This window comes from Poecile atricapillus, chromosome 8 (genome assembly GCF_030490865.1).
Source record: "Poecile atricapillus isolate bPoeAtr1 chromosome 8, bPoeAtr1.hap1, whole genome shotgun sequence".
NCBI lineage: Eukaryota > Metazoa > Chordata > Aves > Passeriformes > Paridae > Poecile > Poecile atricapillus.
Genome location: NC_081256.1, coordinates 19,256,935 through 19,276,478, shown reverse-complemented (window position 1 = coordinate 19,276,478; position 19,544 = coordinate 19,256,935). Strand labels below are relative to the sequence as shown.

At 44.0% G+C, this 19,544-nt stretch overlaps 1 protein-coding gene across 1 annotated transcript; it reads right to left on the bottom strand.

Moving 5' to 3' along the window:
• Positions 1 to 2,679: 2,679 nt before the first annotated feature.
• Positions 2,680 to 19,286, bottom strand: LAMP3 (lysosomal associated membrane protein 3). Its single transcript, XM_058844396.1, has 6 exons — positions 18,814 to 19,286; positions 14,257 to 14,999; positions 12,989 to 13,111; positions 10,199 to 10,256; positions 9,496 to 9,663; positions 2,680 to 6,207 (listed from the first exon to the last, which is right to left on the bottom strand). Exons 1-6 carry the CDS (start codon positions 18,857 to 18,859, stop codon positions 6,068 to 6,070), a joined length of 1,278 nt encoding a protein of 425 aa, XP_058700379.1. The 5' UTR covers positions 18,860 to 19,286; the 3' UTR covers positions 2,680 to 6,067.
• Between the last annotated feature and the right edge of the window lie 258 nt (positions 19,287 to 19,544).

The window sequence follows — 19,544 nt, the reverse complement described above, 5'->3', positions numbered from 1 at the left end:
CATCCCCAGAGGCTGCATCAAAACGCCTCGTGCAGGAGCAGGAGGTCACAGAGCGGTGGGATCAGAAAGCCGTCAGGATCCATTCCACTCCCTCAGGCTTTGGAGCTTTGCATGTCACAGAGCCACACAAGATCTGGGTTGGAAGGGAGCTAAAAGCTCATCACATTACATTACTCTCCCTTGAGCAGGGACATCTTCCAGTAGCCCGGGCTGCTGCCAGCCCCATCCAACCTGGCCTTGGATACTTCCAGGGATGGGGCCTCCACAGCTGCTCTCGGCAGCCTGTGCCAGGGCCTCACCGCCCTCACAGGCAAGAATTTCGTTTCAATAAATCAGTTTAAGGGCCAATCCACCCCAGTGCAGGGCCTTGCTAAACCTGCCCAGACCCAGCACAGTCAAAATAAGTATTTCCAGTTGTTGTTTACTAATAGCAAAGCAGCTGTGCCTTTTCACAACAGGAATACACAAGCTATCAACTGCAATAGTGGCAGTGTTTGATGTCTTATGTGTTCTCCTTACTCTGATGAATTAACAGTGTCTCACATTGAGAGCATCTTTGGTATGCAGGCAATCTCTACTTGCTCCACTGTTGCTCTTTTTACTCTGCCGTGGTGAGCCCTCACACGAGTGACTGGATGGTTCAAGCGGGTTAAACAGACCCTGGATCAGCTTGGAGCAATCATCCCTTGGACCTGACTGCAAGAGGGATCAGCACTTGCTCTAAGGATGAGATTTTAAAAACTAAATTATTATGTGAAGCTTCCACTTTTCCATAATCCATTCGCTCCAATCTTCTTCAACATAAGATGCTAACAGTGTAGATCCTACTTTTGCCTTTCGTAATCCAGATTTTTAAAATGTCATGTTTAATTTGTCTCTAAACACAAGATGGCAGCATTTTATGTAGTTTAGCAGTTGGACATTGGGGCAAGCTACAGATATTTTACAGTACATAAATCAGAGGTGGCGGAGGAGTTGATGCTTTTAGCAATAGAACTAATGGAAGTGGCAAATTCATTTATATTGCAAATCTGCTCTTGGTGGAGGCATCCTGCCAGCAGAGCTTTTAGGGCTTGCAATTTGAAGCGGGATCACCAGACTGTACACACAGATGTTTGAAAGTGCAATGTAATAAAGCTTAAATGCAGAAATAATAATTTCCTCAGTGATACCAGTAATATGTTTGATGTGCACATCCATAGTCAGAAGCACTCAGGTGAACATACTGATGTAGTGGATAGGTTGGGTCGGCAATATTTTTTTTAATTTTATTGTGGAAGCTGGGCATATTTTGAAAGCTGCTTTGATTAATCATTTGAGTCGTTTGCTTGTAACATTTTTTTCCATGAGGAGGTTATGAAATATGTAATTTGAAATATGAATTCATTTTCCTTGACCTGATGACAAAAAAGTCATGGTAAAATGGGGTTAAACATCAGCTGGACTCATGATTCATAATCTTCAAACATTTTTGTGATATAAGAAAACTTCAGTAAAACTGAAGTTCAAAACCAAGATCTGTGTCTCCAATGAACACAGATATCCTGACTCAGACTGAATACCTTCTTTTTTCCCAACAGCCATTTATTTTGTTTCTGCATGTTGGAAATGCAACCTGCTCTTATCTAAAATTTTGAAGAAAGAGCTAAGAAACTGAGTCAGTTTATAATTTAATAACATACTTGGGATCTACCAATTCCGTAGGCAATAAGACTCAGAGAAAAAGTGAAATGTATGGTTTGTGACATTTTGTGGCTAGCTGGGAAAGCCCAGCAGTGTTATATTGCTGTGGCAGATGAACTTCAGACCCACATTCCCCTGCCTTGTTGGCATGCAATGGCCACAGCCCTGGATGTCAGGGATGAGTCTAAGTCTTGTCACCTTAGTCACAAAGGGTTAACTCCATAGAAATCCTTCTCTTCTCACACTTGTTATTTTGCTCAAAATGATACTTTAAAAATACACCTCCCTTTTCTTTTCTAAATATTCTGATACAAAAGTTTCTTCAATTAATTCCAAACTTTTGTGCCTCTGGGACAGTCCAGGGTGTGAGTCAGAGATGGGGACTTTTTGCCTTTAAGTAAAATACTGGACTGTTCTTCCATCTGGTATTAAACCTTGCCAAGAGAGAATTTTGAAACACCAGCTGCTTTTGAGGGTCTATCTCACACATACAGGTGTCTATTTAGGAGCCCAGCTTCTAAAACATGAACAAGTGATGAACTTTGCCCACTAAATAGGTGCAAAACTGCCACCAAATTTAGCATTGTATCAGGCCAAGCAAGTGCCAAAGAGCAGAGGAATCTGCCCCTGCTCTCCAGACAGCCTTGCTTTTCTTCTGAAGGACAAATCAAGGGACTTGCAAAGTTTTCACCTTGTAACATTAAGTGATCCATCATACAGGGATGTGCAGTGACACCAGAAATTAAGTGAAGCATAATTCTGGTATTTTATCCCTGGGAGAAGTTATGGCCTCTCTGCTGCGCTCACTGGAATTTCTCCAACAGTGAAGTTCCTCAATCAACTGCCAGCACCAGAGATTGTTTTTTCTCCCCCATCTTTACCACGTCTTCTGCTTTCTTGCAGTCCATCTAACAACCTTTGCTTCATGAAGAGCACAACATGTGAGACTCACTCAGCCATTTCAGAGGTAAAATCACTGCACAGCAATGCACACTCTAATGGTTAAATACAGCCTTTATTATGAAAACACCAACAATAGAAAAATAAAGAGCATATCTTACTTCTCATAGCAAGTTATTTTTAGCAGCCAAACATTATAGCAAGCTAGAAGTGATCAACCAAGCCATGTTCAGATACTCAAGATGCCAATCTAATCTCCCTTCCTCTTTCAACTGAATTAACAGCTGTTTCTTAATTTGCACTTGTCCATGAGAGAACAAAAAGGACTGAAAGAAATTAAACCTCGTTTTTTAAACTCCTCAGTGACTTGTCTAAGTGTGACATCATCATGCTTCTGGGATGCCCTCATTCTTTCTTGGGTGTGCGAGAGACCATGGGGGATTGTCTGGCATGGGAGCTGCAGCAGGGCACCAGGGAGCCATAGGGATGTGGGGACATGGGCATGTAGGGATGTGCTCACCTCCTAGTCCCTGTGATGGCCCCACAGCCTCCTGACCAGCACATGCTTGCACAGAAGTTAAGCTTTGATTCCCTGGTGGATGCATCACATCGTCAGAGCACCATGACATCAGTGCACCAGATCACCCTGATCAGCATCTTCTGGTTCAGGGCTGGGTTGGTCTGGGTCTGCAGCTGGGGAAGAAGTGAGCTGGGGCTGCTGAGTCTCTTTGGGACCCAGCTGCAGCCTTGTCTCCTCCCCCAGCAGACAAAACTGCCCTGCTGCTCCATGGTACGGCCATTATGGCCCACCTAGTGTGTTTACCAAATATCCTCCTTTTGTATGGTGTTCTTTTAGGGACTTTTTGCTCAAAACATTTCCTCAGACAAGATGTTTAAATGAGCAAGTCTGGCAATACCGAGACTAATTACCCCTACAGAGTCTTCCCAGTGGGAGGGAGACCTCAAAGCCGTTCCACCAGATAAAAAAGTACCAGCTAAATATATTCCTAAATTCTGGCAGAAAGCAAACACAGGCATCAGCTTTTAGAACTGCACATGGCAGCTCAGGGAGCAGCTGAGCTGTCTGATTCTAATTCAGCATTAGATTTGGAGAGGCAACACTCCCTGCTGTGCTGACATGCATTCCTGCTGCAGGCTGGTTGGGTTTTGGGATCAGGGATGGAGGTAACGGGATGCAGGCCGGGCCACAGCTGGCTGGAAGGTTGCACTTCAAGGCTGGGATCTCCTGATGCAGTAAGGATTTCTCCAATGAACACTCTACTGCTATAAAGCACTAACTCCATTGGATTAATTTTGCTGCATGTTGGCAGCATTTCCTGGGAGCATCCAATTGTTTCATTGGTTTGCACCACGTGCACTTCACGTGTGCCAGTTAGAGCGAGCCCAGAGCATCATTCGTGTACAAATGGCAGAATGCAGCTTCATAAAAATAGCAAACAAAAAATAGCAAGAAAAAGCATAAGAACAAATCATGTAAAACTGAATCCAAACATTGTTCAATACCAACAGGTTGATTCACTGTAGAAAGAAAAAAAACTATGGGGAAGAACATTATTCGTGCATGACTAGTAAAAATGCCACATCTCACAATATTTACCACAGAATTAATAGACATTAGTAACTCTTTTCTGTCCTTATAGTGATATCAGACTTTTTTAAAAGACTGAATATTAACATAAAGCAAAAGTTCTGTGCTCACAGCTGGTTCTGATGTTTCTCCAAGTGTAAAAGTGCTTCAAAATTGTCTTTATCTTTCTTCTTTATTGGTTCATTCAGACTCAAAGAGAACATTTCTAGAGAATGTTAATTACTTCCACAGCTACACATTATACTGATTATAGAGCAGTACAGCCATGTTTCCTGCTCCACACAGACCAACATCTCTAATTAATTCATAGCATGGAAGAATTTATTTTCTTTCTTCATTTAAATAAGTAAACTTGCAATGGTGAAATACTAGTAAAATATCAAAACCGTTTTTAAAATACTTAAGAAAATATCTGACAAGACATAACCATCAATTTTATTCAGTGAAAATCAAGTGAGGTTCCAGCACCATTAATAACTGTGCAGGATTTGGCCATTATTCATAGAAATTAAATTAGTTCCCAGCATTTGTATTTTGTTTAGATACAGATTAAACTGTCAAGGCATTTTTCCATATGACTTCAGCCTTTCTTTTGTTTAATGAGTGCCATTCCACAAACTGTTATTAGTAAAATTTAAGCCATTAGCCTAACTCCTTGGAGGAAGTGTGCTCTTATTGAATATTATTTTCTCTTTTGCAAATGTTTCTGTACATAATTTCTTGCCATCTTGATGTCATTTGCTTCAGTGAGCAGGTTGTGAGGCATGTGCATGTGTATGTGTACATTTCTGCACATGTAAATCTTTTGTGACAAGGAGCTTTTCCTTGTTACAACAAAGAACATGAGCCAGACTTAAATCTCAAAAGCAATTATTATTCTCATGCCTTCATCATTGGTTTAGCAGGAAATAACTACAGAGTGTATCACTGCTTTAAAGCAACTCCAAATTATTTCCATATAAAAATCCAGCTGCTCAGCTGTAAGCACATTGCAGAACACTCACTTTTGGGCAAGGCCTGTGCAAGCTTTTATTTCCCACAGAAGCCTTGACCATACAGCATCAGTGGATTTCCATTTCTCATGGACCTCGTGCAGGTGCTCCAGTGGAGGTCACTTAATCCCAGGCATTTCCAGTGAGTGTGGCATCTTCCTGGATTAAGAGACCACCCTGCTGCCACAGTAGAGCACATTTCCTGTGCTCAGTGTGGTCACTGTGACAGGTCCATGTCTGAACAGCACGTGGGGGATTCCTGAGCTCTCACAAGACCAGGAACATATTAAGCTCCAGGAGAGTGATTCCAAGAGTCACAGTTACCACTGTGACTTTGCAAAGGGCTTAGCAGGAGAATCCCAGGCACTTAGGAAAGGTAACTGTGTTGTAGGACTGGTGAGAAGTTGCTTGTGAGTAGAATCACACTGACACTTCCCCTCACTTAGCAGGGTTCTCTGTAGCTGTGGGCCTCTGATTTATTCACCTGAAGGTCAGACTTACATCTTTTGATAAATCTAACCACCATCACCATGATTAACAAACCTGATGGATTTTCTGGGGGATAGTGATACTGTTTCCTTTAAGCTATTTTTAGGAATCTGGCTTAGGTGATCTGAATGAACTCCTTTGTTGATAACAGAGAATTTAGGCTCCTCATTTTGGACTACATCTAAATTAGATGCTAAGAATAGCCTAAAGTAGAAGGTGTGAGTTTTCTCCTTCCCACCTTAAAGAAACTCCTTCCAGAAACATTCATTAGCTGTAAACACATGGTGTCATCTCACTTTAAAATGTGGTTCCAGGGCAGGGAAATTGCCAGGCAGAAGCAAAAACTCCTGTGATTTCTCTGCTTGTCACATACATTTGGAAGAACAAGGGCACCTCAGATGCGTTCATATCCTCTATGTGGTTTCCTCCTGGAGATCAGGAAGGTGGCAAACACAATGACAAACAATCCCAGGATACTCAGGCACACTGCAATGGGAGCTACTTTGCTGTTTCTATCCAGAAAACATTCTTCTTCTGAAATGAAAAGGAGATCAGAAAATGTTATAGCAGAACACTATACTCCTAAACTGTACATATATAGTCCAGAAAAGTTTGCAAATACAAGCCAGTTCTCAAGAACCTTGCTTTCTTTTGGTTTTTTCTTTCTTTTTCCTGAGCTATACTTACTACACTTTTTATCTGTGGTAAGCCTTATCTCAAGAAAACCATCCTCACCCCTTCTGTAGTAGCTCTGTGCTTCCCTAGAGAGTGGCTCTTCTCCCTCATATCTGCAGGAATTGTTTCACCACTCAGTACACACACAGGGGCAAAGCAAGGACTTTCTTCCCAAAAGCAGATGGGGAGCATCACAATACAAAGTGCCAGTCTTAAAATAAAGAGAAAGACACATCCTGCATGGTCAAAAACTGCTCCTGTGTGACATCTGATTGCTTCTTCCCAGTGAAGAGGATCAGGCCAGAGACAAAAGCCCATAGTCCAGCACATGATTAGTGCAGAAGGGATCCTTGTTAAGTCAGTGTTTTCTAAGAAAAATCAAATTTTAATTGTTCTCTCTGTTTAATTCAGAATATTTGTGGATAATGGTGGCTAACTTAGAACATTCAGAGATTAGGAAGGCAGAAACCTTGGACATAGTCCAGGGAGTTGCTTTAGCAATACCTTTGCAATTTTGTTGTACATATGATGATATCAGACACAAATCATATCTTTGAAGGATCATCCAAAGATATCACTCCAAACATACCTCTTAGCTACAGAGAGGGCAAATCCTAGCTCCCTCAGCCAGTTCTTACCCAAATGAATATTCAAATCATCCTCTGATTAAACAGAAATTTACTACTTTAAAGTGAACTTCTAGACTGAGTTAAATTGGCAGATTTCCTATGGAGAGACTGCACCATGTGTGCTACTGACAGAAATGGAAAATTTACCCAATAACAATGGCAGGATCAGCCTCAAATTCAAAATACAAGTGTAGTCCTGGGAGTGAAGGCAATATCTGGGAATGACCACAAATGTGATGTCCCAGAATTGGATCAGACCTACATATTCCATCAGATCTACAGGAATGGTCCCTCCTCAGGCTCCGGGGAAAGCCAGACCTCTGTCATGCTGCTCAGAGTGGCACCTGCAGAGCAAACTGTTCTCTGAGCAGGGCAGCATGGTCATCTAAACCCCACAGTGTATCCCAGCTCATCAGCAAATTCAGTTTATAGGCAGGGTATGAGGGAGATCCGACACCCTGTGCCCCCTCACTCCCTGTGATTGTTCCAAGGCAGGTTTCAACAGCGCTCTGAGATAAAAACAATTATTCCATGACTCTGCTGGCACAGGCTGGAGCTTGGCTTGGGCTTTTCCCCATGGGAATTTATACTGTCAGTGGCAATGAGCCCAGGGAACATGTGGAGTCCATGACATCATGTTACAGCTCCAGAGCCTCCACATGGCTCTTCCCAAAGTCTGATCCTCTTCTGCTTTAATCCAGATGGTGATGCAATGCCGCAAAGCCAAAGGAACGAGCATTTTATTAGAGGATGCCTTTTAAAAGCTCTGTCTGGTTAATGTAACCTGCTGTTAAATGAGCTGAAAAGTACTTGCATCTAAGTGTTGTAAAAGCCAGAGATGTTTGAATTAGCCATTTTGCTTTGATGAAACATTGGGAATGAAGGAAAGAACTCTATGAACTCTAGGAATTGTTCCTGATACACTGAAGTACAGAAGGCCCTTTTACAGATTTCCAGACTCAAAAAGATCAAGCAATTGATATAACACTGCTATAATCTGTACAATATTGTAAGGAACTTGAAACCAGTGACCATTAATGTTTTCTTTTTCTTCCCCATTTAAGGGTAAGCAAATCAGGAGCAACAGAAGTGAAACCATCAGTCTTGAGACACCCAAGAGGAGGAGGCTGGTGATATGTTTAGTCATTCCTTGACTGGGGATTTTCTCTTTCAGAGTCTGCATATGCAGCCAACACACAGCGGTTTCAAGAGTGTTTTATAGCCACAGGGGAATTATTTCACAGGTGGGATCTGCCTTATCAGCTCTCTGATTAAGAGCAAAACTAATTTAAATTTGTATATGGTATTGACTAGCAGAGATTAGTCTGACTTGGAGGGAGGGAGGGAGAGAGGGAGAAACAGAGAGCATCTTTCTCAGGGAAGTCTCTCCTAGAGGTGAGGCCATACCTAATCCCTTAATTAAGATCATTTGTGGTATACATTTGAATGGAAATGCGGGGACCAGATGGAATCGCATGAGTTCTTCCAGCTCAGTTTTATCCCATGAAAATATTTCATGAGAATGAGAGCACAGATAGAATTCTCAGTGTGGAGAAGGACCATGTCTTAAGAAAGCTCCAAATGTTGTTTCCCATTATATTCCTTTTAGAATGGATAAAGTAAAGAAAATGGAGACCTAACAGAAGAACTGGTCAAACAGAGCCAAACTGAATCAAAAGACAGACCTAAAGTAAAAAGAGGAACACAGGGGCAATATTTTATAAGCATGCAGAAAGGCAAGTGGCAGAAGAGAGAATGTTTTATTGCTGCATCTGAAGGGCTGGAAAGCTGGTAAGCCCCTCTGTGCACCTGAGTTATTGTATGGAAATACCCTAAAGGAAGCCAGAAAATGAGAAGATGGACAACTTGAAAGAGACCACGAGCTCCCACTGAGTATCCCTTTGTCTTTTACTGAGATACCTGATTGCCTCTTTGTGGTTTTCCTGTCCAAGAAAAGACAAACTGAAGAGATGAGCATCATGTTTAATTCTGAAGCTGGGAGTGGGCCAGTTGTGCTCCTCCTCAGGAGCACATTTCATCATGTCTAGACACAGCTCCTCTGAAAACATCATCCTGCATTCACAAATATCCCTTATGAGCTGGCAGTTTTGCTGCTGCAGCCGTGGGACAATGTGAGTACTGGGAGCCCTTAAAAATAGCTAAAATCTGGCTATATTGAGAACAGCGACCTGGAAATGAACTTTGCACATTGGGGTTTGAGCAGTGCACTGGTGGTGAACACACCTCTGCTTGTTTGGGGAGAAAATGGATGAAGAAGAAAATTGTGGCTGTAGAGTTGAACATTTTTAATGAGAAGATGAGAAGGTACTGAATGAAAGGGGCAAAGATATTTTTCCAACCTCCATAGGTATTCACACTGTGCTGGAAATGACTCAGGAATGGTTGAGAAAACAGCAGTGTGATGTGTATGGGCAGAGTTTAGCAGATTACATCCACCAGGCCACCAGAGTGCTGACATGTAGATCTGGGAAGGCTGGAAAAGTATCCTTCTACTCACCTTTTCCAAACTGGTTACCCACAATGTCAAACGCCTGCAGCTGCATGTGAACAAAGAGGATCTGGAAGTTCCTCTCCAAGGTGAAGGTTTGTGTGCTGGCACACTTAAAGGAATTCCCCAGCTTTGTTGTGAACAGCTTCTTATTTAGGGCTGCATAGTAAAGCATACCTGGAAGCCAGAGAGAGACAGATGAGAATCCACACTGACTCCACTGGAACCAACATCTTTCTGAGGTAAAATGGTCCCAGAGGTGACTAAAGCATGAGCATTTTCTCCATAAACTCTTACTTATTTTTCTAACATGTTTAAATGAGTGCTTTAAGTATTAATGGGCAACTCAGCTGAGCTTAGGTCTGAAAAAGTGGCTAAAATTTCAGATGATTCTTGGAATCACATTTTAACAAATTGAGTCTGCACAAGTGGGTTAGAATTCTCACAGGAGCAGGCAAGGTTTTAAGTAATCTCTATTTGGAAAGAGTGGGGCAGGGAAAGCTTTTGGGATCAAAAAGAAAATGTAATAACAGTGACGTAACTAAGCCAGATCCCTTCTCCTTCATTTTTATTCTGTAAGATTTAGGTGAATGACACATTTGAAAGCTTGATAAAACACATAGTTGCAAAATCCAGTGTTTTAAAGATATGAAAGCTTATCCCACATCCAGAAGAGTTTGATATGAAATTAAGACTGGGTAAAATCACTGACCTTCAGAAGATAACTGTATTCTGCTCTCAATTTTAGTGACTGAGTAACTTGGAGCTTGCTGCAAAAGAAGACATATCTTTATTCCTAATACATACTCATATTTTCAGGGGAAAGAAACACAGCTCACCTCAGCAAAATGGTCATAAAGAATTTTCCAAACAAGCACTTTGTAAAGCATCACCTTTGAGACCCAAGAATCAACTCTCTTCGATATATTTTTCTTTTCTGAATCTCTGCTGCATCATCATTTCTCCTCAGTTCAGTGAAACAGGACCATGCAGGTGTCATTTTACACAAACTGCTCAAGCTGGGCACTCGTGAGATACTTGTGATAACCAAAAGTAGGAAGACTGCTGACACGGAAAACACCTGGTACAACAGCACAGAACTGAATTTCCAGCCAGGTCACACGTGCCCTGAAACCCTGGTGCAACCTGGACACTGCCCTCCCCTGGAGAGAGCCAGCCCTGGGAACTTCCCCCTGGTAGCAGTGTTGGAATAAAATGTGATGCCTCATGCAGCAGCCCTGCTACCCAGTTTAATTCCTGCTGTGAGCATACAGGGACTGGTGAGTGCAGCTGGTGGATAAATGGCAGTAGACATGAATGTCTCCTGTGCACATGCAGGATGGAGTGGGAAAATGGAAGAAAGAAATACACCAGAGAAGAGTTTCACAGCATCATTCCAACTTAAATACATAAATCTAACCATTTTTGGGCGGCAGTGCTTTGTTCTGTTTGGGCACAGTTAAAAACTTTGCTTGTGGAAAGCACCTACCCCTACTTCACATCTTGTGGGTTGGTTACACAACTTCCTTTTTTCAAGCCCTTCACAGAGGCCGCTGCAGTGGTGAGCACTGAGCCAGACCCTCTCCTCTGCCACCCCAGCCCCGGGGCCCAAGCCAGCTCCTCTCCCACCAGGGACAGCCACGAGTGCCACTGCTGGAGCACTCCTGCTTCAAAGCACCGACAGAAGCTGCAGAGACCAAACACAAAAAGCCAGCAGCAAACTGTTTTCTTATTAACTTCAATTTCAAAGCAGTCCAAGCTGAGCCCTGCTATGCTCTTGAGGCTTATCTTTAAGTGGAGGGTGAATTGTCTAATGCTGTGCCAAAAACCACCTTTTTCAGGGCAAGACAAGTCAAGCACCTCCTAAAGGTTCACATCACTCTCCTTAGCAACCTGGGGCTTTTGTGGGTACTCGAATGCCCAGCCTTTCTCTAAGGATTCTTGTAATACCAAAAATGCTCCTCTTGTTGCGGGAAGCACACATTTAAAGCAAACACTCAGAGTCTGAACTGATCCTTTGTTTTGAAAGAGCTCCTTCATTTTTTACCTTACTTTTACTCTGTAGCTCTTAGAAAACTTTTTGCCATAAGCTAAAGTAAAGATGAGTATTAATCAAAATATTTTCTCTGTTCAAGAATGAATGACAAATATGGGGTATAATTCGCCATTCCCTCTTGGGCTTTCTATGAAAATGACTGATTAACCATTTGTACTTTTCTTAATTGTCTCTAATTTCAGCTTGGAACCAGGCTGCAAGACTGACACTTTAGCTTGATTAATTGAAGGACACAGATCAGCAGTGATGGCCAGATGTAGCTTTCAGCCCTGGCCTTGATGCACATTACACTTGCCAGAGTTTGATGGGATCCAACCCGTGCCATCTTCCTGCCCATTCCTTCCTTCCAATAATCACTTTATACACAGTTAGTTGTGTTTTACCTCTGCTGGTATCATCACCCTGCCCTTACAGCTTTCAGGTAAATAGTGCTGCCTCCCAAAATGTGCAAATGCCTGAGTTAGCAAGAGGATGGCTGCACTCAGGGATTTTTTGATTTTCTCCTGTGCTTAAAAAAGCTGCAGCACTCTCGGTAGCTTGTGTTAAAGCCACACCTACATGTGATGTGGGCCCAGTGGGGAACATGGAATTAATAGATACAATGTCAAAAACAAAGCTCAGTTTTCCACTGTGTAAGCAGGAGATCGATCTCATCTTGCCCAAGTTTCTGTGTGTGTTTTAGGTCTCCCCGGTGTGGTGTATTTTAAGGCCACTTACCTACACACTTTTGTTGTTGCAGTTCACTTGTTTGGAATTCTCCACTGAGAAATTAGATGAAATTAGACTCCTTCAGCTGTGGATGTGTCATGGCTCCTGGGCACTTAAAACTGCACAGGCTGTCCTTTGCATTTGATAACCCCAGCTGGCTTTTAGGGGAAGCAAATGGCTGAGAGCAACTTGACAGCGTGAGTCAGAGCTCCCAGCACACCTTGTTCCTGTGCAGGGACTCCAGGCCCAAACCCTTCCCTCTGCACCACTCCAATGCCAACAGCAGGCCTGACCTTCCCTCCCATGAGACTTTTACCTATGTAAAAAGCAGACTCAGATTTTGCTTGGCTAACCCTAGACTTTCTGTTCCTTGATGGGCAGCTTTAACACTGCTCTCTGGCACTTTCTGTCAGAGGATGGCAGAATACTGTGCTTACCCTTCAGTTCCAAATTGAAAGTTCAAACAGACCTGATCTAACACTGAATTCAGTTGTACTGTGGGCACGACATTGCACCAGGCAGCCTCCAGAGGTATTTTCCAACCTGAATTAATTAAACCATGGTTCTATGGTTCTAGCCCTTTGAGAAGAACAGGACTAACTATGCCTTATATACAGATGGAAAACAAGCACAGAGATAGATAAAATGCCTTTTCCCACAGCTCAAGCTGGATCAAAGGCAGCCTAAATTCCTGCTTTCCAGTCCTAAACATTCCTTCCCTCTAAATGCAACAATTACCTTTTCAAAGGTGATGTTTACAAATCCTCCACTGAAAGTTAAATTCAGCTCAGACTGCACCATCCCACAGCTTCCAGATATCTTTGTTGCATTGGGGTTAACAGTCAAATATTCCATCTGTTCCTGTAGAGAGAAGAGACATTGCAGGGTTGCTGATGAAGAGGAGGGGGGAATTTAAAAGCAAATTTAATTTTTAAAGAGATTTAATAACTTTAAAACTTGCAGAGATTTGCCTTTTTTTTTTTTTTGCCCCCAGACAGGCTCTGCATGGCTGAACGAACAGGCCAGTGGTGGTGGCAGCTGAACTGCTGCCTGCCAGGGTCTCTCCCCACTCACAAATCAGCACTGGCAGTTGTCTGGCACATCACTGAGCTGTTTCAATGCATTAAGCTGGCAGAAAATACTGGGTTTCTGTTCATTCAGTGAACTGATGTGATTCAGGCAGGGTCAGGTGAGTGAGTGTGAGTGGTAGTTTACAAAGAGGGATCACCTTATGTTGTTATAAACATCTCACTATGGTCTGGTGAGGTTGGAAATCCTGCTCCCTGCCTGGCTTCTGCCAGGACAAGGGATGAAAATTACCTTTACCAACATTAGACACTCATCCTATGTTAGAAATATTCAGACATCAAATATGAATATTTGTATTTGTAAAAGGGGTGGCTCAAGCATAAGAACTTCAGAGCCTGAGGATGTAGTTCCATGTGTTGTATTAATGGAGACTACAAAAACTTAAGCCTGAAGGGCACAATTGCCATTTCAGGCTGTATGACATCTTTAGCTGAATCATTCTCAGCCAATCAGTTCTAGGAATGAAGACCAGCTCTTCTGGACCTGGCAGTTCACATGATCCTAAAATGTCCATACATCAGCATCAGGACAACTCATCTCTAAATCCAAGTCTGTGAACTGACAATTTCTTGCTTTCGTTGCAATTCACAATGTTAAGCTCTTACCTGAAGTCAGTTCAGATTTTAACTAATTTCCCATTCTTGAAAGCAGAAATAATCCTGCAGGCCGATCTCCTTTCCCAGGATTGCTCCCACACAAATACCACTGTAGTAAGAAAGCACCTTTATGTCCCCTTGGCATCATCATCACACAGGCCAAAGTACAGCAGCTGGGATGCTGCGGCACACGAGGGGCCTTAGCCTGGAGCAAACCACTCACTTTTATCATAGAAGCTAATTCTGAAAATGCCTTGGAAAGAGGAAGAATAAACTCCAGCCAATGAATAAAGTCACTACAAAGCTCAGCTTCCACCTCACCTGTTGTGTGTTTCGAGCCATCAGCTGCAGGCCCATGACGGCTTTGACGCAGGTGCCATTCCCATCGGAAAGGGTGTAGGTGCCTGTGGGGATGGCAGGGGGCTGCGGGGTGGGAGGGGGTCTCACTGTGCTGCCAGGGGATGTGGGGGCTGTTTGTGTCCCTGCATGGGTGGCTGTGCTGGTCACAGCCGTGGTTGTTGGGCCGCCAGTGGCTGTTGTTTGTCTCTGTGACCGTGTGCTGGGCCGGGCCCCCTGCGTGCTGCCGGCTGCAGCGGTGGAGGTGGCACCTGTGCCCTGGGTACTTGCTGTCTCGTGCTTCAGGGAGGTGTTGGTGGCCGCTGCTGCGGTTCCTGTGCTCACACGTGGTCTGCTCCCATGCCTGGTGGAGTACACAGAGGGAGAGGTTGTGTTCTTCCCTGCAGCTGTAACCGAGGGCATTGCCGGTGTCGTGACCTGGCCGGCCTGGTCTGCGGCTGTTGTGGACACGGTGCCTGCTCCTGCCCCGGCTGCCGTGTGCTGGCCCGGAGCTGGTGTTACCTGGAGCTGTTCAGCTGTCTGCTCAGCTCTTCTGTGGCTCATGGGTGTTGTCTGAAGAGGGCCTGTGCTGTTAAAATGAACTGTGGTGTTTTGATGGCGTGAAGAATGATAAAGTAGCTGAGCAGAAGTGGCCATTTGGTGGAAGGATGTGGTTTCTGGAGACAGGTCGACCCCCAGGGCCACTTCAGCAAAGCAGGAGGAAAATGCTGCAAAGAAACTAAAGTCAGTAGTCTGAAACCTTCACATTTCACTCTTATGTTGATAAACTAAATAAAGCAAAATACCTGCACTGGTTTTGTTATCAAATGACTGATACAATTTCACTCTTCCTTTGGCCCCAGTCATGGTAGGAGAGTGAAAGCAGACACCCTGTAGGACTATCCACAGCTAGGCACCACACCCCCGAGTTTCACACCTCTGAGTATTCCCATCCCAGTGGAGCACAGTGGCTCCCAGCTCTCCACACACTGAGGAACCAGATGTTACACAATCCCTGGGCAGCACAAGAATTCCCTGCAGGCAGTTCAGGTGGATTTGCTGGAAGCAAATTATCAGGTCTAAGGAAGATGAAGTGGGTGTAGCAGCCAAAGGGGTTGTTGGTTTCTTATAACGAAGTGTAGGGAAAGGGGTATGTCTGTGTGTGTGAAGGAAGCGAGGCAGTGCAATGGTCTTAAAGTGATTCACAACAGTCTGGAAAACCAGTCTGGGAAACCAGTCTGGGAAACCAGTCTGGGAACAGGGAAATTCCAAGTGTTTATTTATGGTTTTGTTGTAGCCATGTCAGCTTGAATCCTGAAGTTCTTCCTCCTGGAAAAACCCAAAGAAAGACCATCCCTCTTAGTGATGGGCTTTCAGAAATGAGAAAAAAATCAGGGTGCAGCATCCAGGAGTATTTTGGACCACATCCGAACACAGTTACAGCACCAAAATTATGGTTCCACCTAACAACATTTACAGAAACGTGTCCATTGCAGAAGTGAAAAAAAAAAAAAATCTCGCTCCTAAAAGCAAATACAGAAGTGAACAAAAAGTTGGAAAGTACATTGTAGAATATTTGAATGTCGCAACTCTTCTGCTTGCATCTTAGTGAGTATGCAACAAGACTCTGGAAAGACAAGGCTGAATTAAAGAAATAAATCACTGATGTATGTGAATTCTTTGATGTACATGAAGATATAGGTGTAGTTAAAGTGCTTTACTGCCTAAATTAGTGGGAGAACAGAGATATTCTCCAGTTTGGAGACAGAAGGAACCCAAAAATCCAAGACAGCTCATATTCCCAAAAAGTACAACTCCACAGAGAATGCCTCAACATGTCTGAGTTCACTGCACACTTGTTCTTTCAAAGAAATTTCTCATGAATCAATGTCAAAGTTGATGGCAGGCAGGCGGCTGAGATTAGGATTTTAGGACAGATTAATACCAGAGGCACATTTAGAGCAAAAACGGCTGAAATCTCACAAGTTCTTCCATGTATTCATTTATTTATTGCCACTCACCATGAACAGAGATCTTCAGTAATAGCTGAACTCACAAAATCTAACCATTTTCAGATACATATAATCTAAGTAAGAATAATAAGACTTACTGGGTTTTGAATCAAATTCAACATAAATATCAAAGGAACAAGAGCAGATGCACAGATCTTAACCCTTAACACAATTTTCTTTTAAAAATGGCTATGCTGGAGAAGAGCAGAAATGTAGATGTAAATACTCCAGACTCCTAAAATTGCCTGGGTTTCACTCTGAGCTGTACAGAACACACCTGACCACTTTAGGTGTTGCTATCAAAGGCCAACTAGAGACAGTTGAAAAATCTAAAAAAAAAATTGTGATTTTTTTTCTCAAAATGAACTTAAAAATGCATAATTCCTATGATACTTTAGTTCATTTTTGCTCTTTCCCCTACACTTCACCACAGCTGGTGCAGAGCTGTTGATCAGATGACTGATCTCCTTCTGTGGGGTCCGGGGCAAGCCGGAGCAGTTGCCTCACACCAGTTATGGGTACCTGCGTCCAATTGTTATCAGCATGATGAAAACAAGAAAGAAGAAGTTGCAATTTTCACTCTTTCTTCCCCTCTAAGACTGTGAAACAACCCATATATAAATGTACACAAGTCCTAAATTGTCTGTAGGTCTTAGTTTTCAGTTTACAGATTGGTTTTGATTACTGATCAGATAACACAGATGTAGAAAGAAATATTATTGAAGTGACATTAGAATGCCACCTTTAAATAAAACTCCTCAAAAGGTCATTTCAACCTAATTACTTTTCATTATTCAGCCAGACAAGGTCACCTGAGGGGTAAAGCAAGAAATGTCTTTAAAAAGGCCCATGGCTCTTGCTCACTGGGTGACTACCAGGCTCTTCCTCCGAGCATTTTGGGGCTTCTGCCGGGGCATGGCCACACTGCTAAATCCACTGGCTTGGACTGGCTTCCCAAAAGGCATTTGGCCGCAGGGCTGGGCAGGGATCACTCTCAGCTGCACCCATTGGCACTGGCTGTGTTTGGGCGGCTGCTGGAGGTGGTTCGGTGGCTCTGCTGTGTGAAGGGGCAGATAGGCCCTTGGGGTCACTGACCTACCCTCCAGCTGAGGCTGGGAAGGCTTCCATGGCTCCTTAGCATGGCCACATTTCTCTCTGGGAGCCTGGCTGAGTGTTCAGTGCCATGGCCTGGCTGTGCCATTTCCATCCTGTACTGGGGGTATGTGATAGAAACTCTTACCGAGGATCTTTGTCCCCCATTCATCTAACCACATTCATCTGTTCCACTGCCCAGTGGCTTTTTTTCTGCTTTCTGGTGCCAGGAGAAATCCTCCTGTTTAGTTGACTGATTCTGAGTGGACACAAAACCTGAACTGGCTCCTATAATCAGTGAAAATGCTCTCACCAGCCTTGGCTGCTTTGGTTTGTTTGAGGAATTGGAAAAGCACCAAGATTTTCTGAGAGGTTTCAGTACTGTCATAGCTTCCCTCCAACCCATTTGACCTTTATCCCTTTAGCACTAATTATGTTTCACTCCCTGTCTGCAGAAAAAGACTTGGCTTTGTGACATTAATGAACCATCACAACAAATTATTAAACGAAATATCAAAAATGGGTAAGGAACAGAGGAAACAAGTTCTTTCTGGTCAAAAGTGATTGCTGACCACTGAATTATTAGTGTTGCTCCTCAGTCTGATCTTGCTCGCCCTTTCATTTATATGTCTTGGGGCTACTTCAGCAGACTTTGGCTATGAAGCAGGCATAAGATACAGCAGGAACTGCTCGTGGTGGAGTCCCTGGGCACTTTCCCTGCCCATGGACTGGAAGGGGGACGGGGGTTGTTCCTTGTGTGATCCCCAAGTGCCAATGGCAAAACACACCAAACAGTGAGCTCAAACCCTTGGCCATTCCACAGATTAAGTCACATTTTGTCCCTCTTCATCAGGTAAATTTGGTGCTGCTGCAGTTGCTGAGCAGTGACTTAAAGCACTGAGAGATTTCCTTCATGTGTATGGCTCCCCAGAGCAGCATTAAGGATCAAATGGTGACTCTAATGGGGTTTGTCATTGAGAGAAGCCCCAGCCTGTCTTCTCCAAGCCTCTGCCTTTCCTGATCCTGCACTGCATCTTGCAGTGCTGATAAATTAATGACTCGAGCAATGCTTCCTTACTTTTCTCTTTCCTGCTTGTGTCACTCATTTTCAGTTAGTTCTGGAGGTCTGGAAATTATTTTTAATTAAGAAAAGCAAAGCCAAAAAAGTCTGCTTCTAACATGGCTTCAAACTGACTCCTTCACCACAGACTTTATGCCACCACACAGTTCAAGGGAAAATACAGAGCAAAACATCAAACTAAGTGTATGGCAGCTGCAATTAACAGCAGTTATGGTTATTTCTTAGCAGTGGGACTTTACTGAAAGCACCCTTAGTGCTAGCAACAAAACTGTTCAAAGTTGGGTGCTGTCCTGACTGCAAGGCGACAAAACCGGCATAATGTCCCGTTTTTCAGGTAGAAATGATGCTGTTACTCACCGCAGGCGAGGATGAACGAGATGAGCTGCCGTGCACTCCTCCCCATGGCCAGCACGGCTGCGGCTGCGAGAGGCGCTGCTTCTCCCGGGGAGCGGCTGCGGAGCGAACCCGGCTCTCCTGAGGGCTGGAAAGTTTCACTCGGGGCAGGGAGTGCTCAGTCACATGGCTGGGAAGGAGGTGGAGAGGGAGGGAGAGGGATGCCTCCGTCTGTAGACTCACGCAGAAGGAAATAAATGATGGTTAGGAAAGAAAGTGAAAGGAGAAATGACTGCTGGCTTTACTGGGAGGAGATCTGGGACCTGGGGCTCTGCAAGGCCAGGGAAAGCTTCGTGCATCTCCCTCCCTCTCTGAGAACCTGGTGCAAAGTGCCCCAGCAGTAAATCAGTGCCTCTCCTGTGTTCTTCAGAAAGGATTTGATTTAAGGCCAAGCTCCGCTAAGGCACAGGAGGGAGAGGTGTGCCCATCCCCACAGAGCACCTGCTAAGTGTGAGGCAGAGCTGAGCACAGCCCCAGCCGGGCCCTTGCCCCATCCTTTGCTGCCTGGCCCGGTGCTGCTCCCAGGCCTGCACCCTCCAGGGTGGGTGGGAGCTCTGTTAGAGCTGTATCCCAGCCCCTGTCCAGGGTGGGTGGGAGCTCTGTTAGAGCTGTATCCCAGCCCCTGTCCAGGGTGGGTGGGAGCTCTGTTAGAGCTGTATCCCAGCCCCTGTCCAGGGTGGATGGGAGCTCTGTTA